Genomic DNA, 8528 nt, shown 5'->3' on the forward strand with positions numbered 1-8528 from the left:
TTACAACTGTCCTCTACGAGTTTTCATTTCCTGAAACGTATTCATAATAGTCTCATCACAAATGGTGTTAAATATTTTTCTTTCTACATAAGGAACCAAACAACCGCTCATGAATACGTCATCCATTCGATTTCGCAATTCATTCTTGATCAACTTCATCGCCGAGAAAGTTCTTTCAACTGTAGCAGTAGCAACTAGTAGAAGCAAAGCAAATTTCACAAGGCGAAACACAAATGGATAATTCAAATACTTCTTTGTCTTAACTAGTGTTTCAGAAAGATCAACAAGTCCTTGTAGATTTAAGAACCTTTCATCAACATCACGAATATCAACAATATAAGTTTCAAGTTGATTCTTGAGCGTAACCATTATATTCTCATCAAAATCGTTAGGATACAATTCAGCCATCATCAATATCTTATTTATGTCAAAACTGGAAAATGAATCAACTTGATTTAAGCAAGCTACTCCAACAAGCAAGTTCGTTGTCACCTCATTAAAATGAGCATTGAGTTCTTGAACTTGCCAATCAATAATCTAAAAAATTATATCAGCACGATAGTGATGTAAAGTAGTATAATCAGCAACTTTACGTCGAGATCTTCCAGAGTTAACATAGAAGTCATCAAAGTTTGGTATCAAAATATTATATTTTACACAAAATGCAGACACCTTATCAATAAGTGAATCACATTCTTCTTCTCTTATCTTTTGCAACCGTTTCTTTGCAACTTTAACAAGTAGAATAGCATTTGCAATATCTTGCTCCCTTTTTTGTAAGGATGTATTAAGCTCATTTGTGATCTCCAAAACATCTCTCATTAGGTACAACATGAAAGCAACCTCAAATGTTTGACAAGTGCTTAGATATCTCTTTGCCTTAACTCTTTCTTCTAAAGTTCGAGCATCAACAACGATAGTATCAAGAACATCAATAATTGAGCCAAACATAGAAATAAAGTTCTTAAAAGATTTGTAGTGCGAACCCCAACGAGTATCGGCAGCTCTGGCAAGACCAAGTTCTTGATTCAAACCCCTACCAGTTTCAAGTTCACCCATCTCTAATGCCTCTTGAACTTTTTCTGTTTGAGATTCTCGAAGATCATCCATACGTTTAAAAGAACCTCCCACTATATTCAATACATTAAAAACCAATAATATTAGTTCTCCCACTTCAAGATACTTTTTGGATACCGCAACAAGAGTCAATTGAAGTTGGTGTGCAAAATAATTAATGGAATAAATAGATTTACTTTATTGTTGAATCAAAGTTTTAAGGCCACGTAAATCCCCTTGCATGTTGCTTGCTCCATCATAGCACTGTCCACGCACATAAGATAAACTCAAAGAATGTTGAGCAAGGTAATCAACAATTGCTTCCTTTAAACATAAAAGCACTAGTATTACGAACATGAACGATCCCAATAAAATGCTCCACCACAGATCCATATCTATTAACATATCGTAAGACAATAGCTAATTGCTCTTTGTGTGATACATCACATGATTCATCAACTAGCAATGCAAAAATGTCTCCAATTAGATCGTCCATAATTGCTTTAACTGTTTCAATTTTACATGCAATGATAATGTCTTTTTGAATTTTATGAGAGGTCAACTGATCATTCTTTGGAGCCTTTTTCAACACAAGATCACGGATTTTATCGCACCTCTCTGCATACCATGAAAGAATCTCAAGAAAGTTACCCTTGTTTAATGATAATTCATCTTCACGATGTCCACGGAATGCCAATCCTTGATTCAATTAGAGTCTTACAACCTCAATTGAAGCCTTCAAGCGAATTTTGTATTCGAGCTTGGTTTGACTGGATTGCCTATCAAATGAAGTTTGAATTGACTATTTTTGTTTTAATAGATCTTCACATTTCCTTTTTACATGATTATGAATATTGCTCGACTTACCAACATGAATATCGAATCTCTTCTTTTTTTGCCAACTCTTAAATCCTAAACTTGAAAATACATCGCCTCCACCTTGATGAATGTCTTCATCTTGAAACAAGTAACAGCACATACAATAAGCTGCATCTTCTATCACACTGTACTCCAACCAATTACGATATTCATCAAACCATTTAGGATTGAAACGACGCTTTAAGCCCGAAAAATCTCTTTGAGGAAACTTATGATATCGGGGTTGGTAAGGACCTCTTCGGAGATATTCTCTTCTAATCTCATCACGCTCATTTGGATGATAATCTCTAGTGGGTATTCTCTCCTTTGGATCAGCCAGTAAAGAATCAAGATCTATTCCTTGTCTGTTTTTTAGAGGATTGAGGTTGCTCTTCTAATTGGTTCAAATTTTGTTCCATGGGAGTAGCAATTGGAGATGATAAACTTAGTTGTGGCAACTTGGAAGATACTGGAGGGTAAGATCTATTCATTGTAACACAAACTAGATTACCAAATTAGAATTAGAATTAGAAGAATAATTTTGTATATATGTTTTACCTTATGTTTAAACTAGAACAAATAACGTGGTAGAAGACAACCCAAGTAACGATCATTCATCAGATTACAGAACTATTGCAATGAAACTTTCATTCATGGATAACAGCAAAGGTGATCTTCCTAGATTTTGGAACTTCAGTCGTAGAAAATACTATTGCATGCTATATATTATTTTATAAAGGGAAATCTGTTGATTCAACAACGAGCCAAGGAAAATGTCCTTGACTGCATCAAGGAAACATTATTGATTTTCATTCCATATGACCATATCAAAAGTACACACACCCAAAAAAAATATCATGTGTACGTATACGTATATTCAAACTGAAAAAGAATTTCTCACTCAAAACCAACAACAACAATCTCAGATTTTCCATAACTAAAGAGAAAAGGTGCTTAACTTCTCAATATAACCAAGTTTATTGCTCTCAATTTCTCATATTTCTCCATTTTCCATTAAGATTAAAAATTATATTAAAAAAATATTTAACACGGTATATCTCAAATTGAAATTGAGTTTCTCAGCCAAAACCCATTAAAACAATCTGAATTTTTTTCCAAAGCATAAATTATAAAAATCTGCAATATAAGCAAGTGAGAAACATGATAGTGACAATTGACGGGCTGACGGCGAGAGACGGAGAGAGGCGACCCAACGAGATTCGAGAAGCGGCAGCGGCTTATGGCTACTGGAGGAGACGACTATGAAGCAATATTCTTTTAAATTGAACTACAACAAAGAGAAGAAAGCACATAGAGATAGAGGTGAAGGAAATTTATTGGGATTAAATCTTTATGCAAAAGAGGAATAAATACTAAAAATTAAAAAACTAGAATTGGTTCTTATTGTTATTGATCACCTGAACTTTTAGTTAGATACCAAGATAAAGCCCTTTATCTTTGAGGGAGATGACCTTCTCGGCAGGGTCTAACAGAGGAGGTGTGTGGTGACTATGGAAGCGATTCTCTTTGAAATTGAGAGAGAGAGAGAGAGAGAGTCACTGAAAGGCTTGGGATTAGAGATTCCGATCGTTATCTGATTTGGAGAATTGGGGGATATTTTAAAAAGACATAAATGACGTCGTTTTTATGAGAAAAGAGACATATATTAAAAAACTCAAAAATAGAGGACATATGCAACTAACTGGTTTCGAACTCAGGACCATGTGGAAAATTTGAACACATTTGAACCATCTTTACCAGCAGGCTAGGCGATTTACTTGTTTAAAGTGGGTTCAAAATAAATTTTATACCATTATATTTTCGAAGACAGAAAAAATATACCCACATACACAGTATTATTTTTTGACGAAGTGGGTTCATATGAACCCTGCTGACTCCATGTGGATCCGCCCCTGTGCCTCATATTCACATTTCACAATCCCAGTCACAATCTTTCCTTATATCGCTGCATGAGCCAACATTTAGATATTTTTGAAAGCATTTTCCCGAAATAGCTACACGCGCTTTAGCCCCTTAATATCGTCGTGTGGCTTCAAGCAATTTCCTTACTAGCAACACGCATACCTTATGTCGCCACATGCACATCAACCCATATCTTTATACCGCCGCATGTGCATCAATAACACAACACAATATAACTCGCATCACATGTGTTCATATGCCACAACTTGTCAAAATCAATAATACCAATGTTACCGTACATATAACACACAGCTCAACCACAATGTGAATAAGAATCTCAATAATAACAACATGAATTCAGAAATACCCAACAAGGAAAGATATCTCAACGGTCAACAACTTCAACCTCAATGTGATAATAGCTTTTACAACTTCAACATCAATAACCCAACAAGAAGATATTCCCACGAAATAACAATATCATGTAAGAGTAATTCAAAAATAAGAGAGCTAACAAGACAATAAGATAGGTAATAACTTCAACTAAGGCATGTAGGAGCAAACAGAACAATAAAAGATAGAACAAGTACTAACAACGTTAAATAGAGCATGTGAGAGTAAATTAAACAATGAAAGATATAACATGTTATGACAAATTCAATTAAATGCATGGAAGTAGTCTAAAAGTCTAAACCAGTCAAAATACCACATATAGCCCGTGTACACACTTGTCACCTCGTGTACACGTCTTCCACATAATACAAATAATACAATCAACCCAAATCCTAAGGGATAGTTCCCCCACATAAAGTTATACAAGATACTTATCTCAACTAGACCAAATCAACCCTCGAAAATAGATTTTCCTCTAAAATTCTCCTCCACGCGTCTCAAATCTAACAAAAAAATGACTTAATATTATCAAACAATTCAAGGGAAACCAATTACGATAGATAAATCTATGATCTTCACACAATTCCCCAAAAGTATACTCCGAGCCCACGCGGTCAAAACCTAGGTCCAAGTGTAGATTCTGACTATCCATAGCCCCCCACGAGACCATATATGTGTTTGGTTTTCAAATCTGAGTCCAGATCGACTCTCAAAACCCAAATTTTTAGTTTTCAAAACTGTGACAAAAATCCTCAAATTTCTTCTTTGAATCTCATAAATTTGATGTTAAATCTAATATATAATCATGAAATATAATTGACAAATGATTAGAATCACTTACCCAATGATTGTAGATGAAAGTCCCCTCTCTAAATCGCTTCCTACCGAGTCTAGGGTTCTAAAATGAGAGAAGATGAGATAAAATCCCGACTCTTTAACCTTTTGTTCAGTCAAACTATTTACTTTCTCATACCATCAATAAGTGCCACAACCAATGGCACTGCCAAAACACTATCATCACACACTCCCTTTCTCAACTATGAAAGTGCAAATTCATGATTCATCAAATCTTCAACTCTAATCTACAACAATTTTATGGGAAACAATATTCCAAATGTCCTAAATCATATATATGCTAAGATCAAAAGAGTATAAGTCCAAATGCCTTTGAGGAGAAAGATGAGTGCCTTGTAACAAAATCAATACAAAATACGCATATGCGCTTCCGCTTCTGCGGCCAAGGAGCGCTTCTATGCACGCGATCCCACGGACCATGTCCGCTTCTGCGATCAACAGGCCTCCTAGGCCTTTCCGCTTCTGCGCTCCTTCCTCCGCATAAGCAACTCCGCTTCTACAGTCTTCGCGTCGCATCTGCGACCACAGACCACCTTCTCAAGGTCCGCTTCTCCGCCCAAATGCTCTCTTCTGTGAGCTCGGTCAATCTTGTGCAGGTGTGATTACACCAAAGCTGGTGCACTTCAGCTATTTACACAACTCCAAATTGATCCGTTAACCATCTGGAAACCACCCGAGGCCCCCGGGGCCTGGACTAAATATACAAACCAGTCCTAAAATATCATACAAACTTAGTCGAGCCTTTAAATCACATCAAACAATGCTAAAAAATGAATCGTACATCGATTCGATCCTAATGAACTTTAAAACTTCATACTTCTACATCTGACGCTGAAACTTATCAAATCAAGTCCGATTGACCTTATATTTTGCACACAAGTCCTAATTGACATTACGAACCTACTCTAACTTCCAGAATCAGAATCTGACCCCGATATCAAAAAGTCTGCTCCCGGTCAAACTTCCCAACAATCGTCCAAATTTTCAACTTTCGCCAATTGATGCCGAAATGCTATCGGGTGATCCGATACTCAACCCGAACATACGCCCAAGTCCGAAATCATCATACGAATCTATTGGAACTTCAAATCTCGATTCTGAGGTCGTTTACTCAAAAGTCAATCCTTAGTTAATTTTTCCAACTTAAAGCTTCCGAAATTAAAATTATCTTTCCAAATCAACTCTGAACTTCCCGAAATTCAATTCTGACCACACATACAGGTTATAATACCTGAAGTGAAACTACTCAAGGCCTCAAACCGTCGAACAATGCGCTAGAGCTCAAAACGACCGGTCGGGTCATTACAAATATTTTCTTGAGGTGAATATATGCTTTCTTACCACGAAACTATAGGACGACCAATAACATACATTGATCAATTTAAGAGAGAAACTTAATTAGTTGAACTAAATCTGATCAAATATTTTGATAATGTGAAAAGACATTAGCCTACTGTCAAAACCAAATGCATGATTTGAGAATGAACTGGGGAAAATAGCATCAATAATTGATAACTCCAACCAAAATAAAGAACAAAGATATAAAGTTAGAACATGAAAATTGCCATTTTTTATAGATAACTCCAACCAAAATAGAGAACAAAGATATAATGTTAGAACATGAAAATTGCCATTTCTTTCTTCTTTTTTCCCTCTTTCTGTATTGATAGTACTACAAATCTCCCTCATTGGTAGATCCATGTGTTAATTGCAATTGTAGTATTATGCAGAAAAAAGAATAAAGAATCTAGCCAGCTTATCCTATCCTTTACAGATTTAGTTATATAGAGAATGTAGTTTTGTGGTACCAAGTTAAAGAAACCTATCCAATAGTATTTACTGTAGTTTTATCTGCTTTGTATATTCTGTTACATGAATTACATCATCATATAACAAGCTATTAATTCTTAATCCCGTTATCTCATCACTATTCATTATGATATGAAGCGTATCATAGAATGTGTGATTAGTTCTACCCTCCATTCCAACATACACCACTAGGATTCAACGCTATCCTTCAACCAAAATCTTCAGTGTGGTGCAAATAAACAAAACTACACTTTGGTTATAGCTATTGATAAAGCTAATGGAATGTAGCATCTGATCCATACTATTTACATTTTTTTGCAAACAATCTTTTTTTATTTATAAGTTCAAGCGAATAACACTAAGGAAAACTATTTTTTATACAGACGTAGGAAACAATTTTAAAATATATGCTTTGCTGTAAGCAAGAGGCAGCTGGTAAAAACGATTGGTTTAGTCTTTGACAGAACAACTCAAACGATGTAATGTAAGTTATGATAAAGCACCACACAAAGTTGCTCTACTCTATTATTTCCTTAAATGTGTAATTTGTTTTTATGTTAACAGGGGTTTACCAGTTTTTGAAAGAGCAGAGGAAACTGAAGAATGACCGAAGAAGCAAGATACAAAGAGAATCACAATGAGAGACACGTAAAAATAGATAATTAAAAAGTCCATTATGCCTTCAATATGAAATCTATTGACATGAAACAGACACGTCGAAGCCTAGCTTTTCTATATTATAGAAGAAAAATGCACTACTCTATAAAGATCATTTTCCTTCTAAAATTTGTGCCATAGATGCCCGAATAGGGACTTCGAAAGATATTGGTTTTCAGGAACATTTCTTTGAGTATGCGCTAAATGAATGGGGCTTTCATACATTGCCATTGAGTAGCAGCACAACAAAATAAGAGTTTCCAATTTAATATCATATGCCAGGCCAATGATTTATCAAGACTTTGTTGCGGAGGCTATGTTGCAGAGTATATTATCTCTTTTTTTTTTAGGGTCCAAGTTTAAAACAGTATTGTTTGACCAAAAAATGTAACTTCCGATTAAACTATTAAATTTAGGTAATAATGGGTTAAATCTAGTTAAGCATAACAACTCTAGAGGCTAATCTTGAAAACGTGCAGGAGATAGGGACAGATATCGTGAATGATTGATGATAATAAGTGCAAAATACTCTTAAAGCATGAACATTAATGGAGATGTAACTAACAATAAATGGCAATAAATGACAATTAAGTAAATAAGGAGAATGATTCACCCCAATAATGGATGGATTGGACGAATATTTCTCCTGACAATGATGAGGGACCGAAAGGTCCAAGATTCGTATGAACAATCCTCGGATCTCGTGAAAAGGTGGGGAGTAATATGAGCAAGAATCTTTATCAAAAGGTAATCTTTGTATTTTTGTAAGAGAGAGAGAATCTTCTTCTCAAAAGTGTTCTTATATCCTGAATATTATCTACCCTTCTTCCTTTTTCTTTTTCCTTATAAATTCAACACATATTCCTAATAAACCCTAATAGCACATATGTAGGAAATATTCACTAGAATATTCTCTCTAATATCCTACTCTGAAAATTAGCCGTCATTGTCCTTTACGCAATGTTTGACGTCGTCCG

General features: G+C 35.1%; 1 protein-coding gene across 1 annotated transcript; it reads right to left on the minus strand.

Annotated features, from left to right (window-relative positions):
* On the minus strand, positions 1-1110 carry LOC138901956 (uncharacterized). The gene is made up of 2 exons (XM_070189757.1): positions 658-1110; positions 1-537 (listed from the first exon to the last, which is right to left on the minus strand). Exons 1-2 carry the CDS (start codon positions 1108-1110, stop codon positions 1-3), a joined length of 990 nt encoding a protein of 329 aa, XP_070045858.1.
* Positions 1111-8528: the final 7418 nt, after the last annotated feature.

This window comes from Nicotiana tomentosiformis, chromosome 11 (genome assembly GCF_000390325.3).
Source record: "Nicotiana tomentosiformis chromosome 11, ASM39032v3, whole genome shotgun sequence".
NCBI lineage: Eukaryota > Viridiplantae > Streptophyta > Magnoliopsida > Solanales > Solanaceae > Nicotiana > Nicotiana tomentosiformis.

What these genes read in the sequence shown, in the direction of transcription:
- LOC138901956 (XM_070189757.1), bottom strand. Translation starts at nt 1,110, where the DNA reads ATGGATGATCTTCGAGAATCTCAAACAGAAAAAGTTCAAGAGGCATTA. An exon ending in ATAAGGTGTCTGCATTTTGT is followed by an intron (nt 538 to 657) that starts GTAAAATATAAT and finishes ATAATTTTTTAG; the next exon opens with ATTATTGATTGGCAAGTTCA.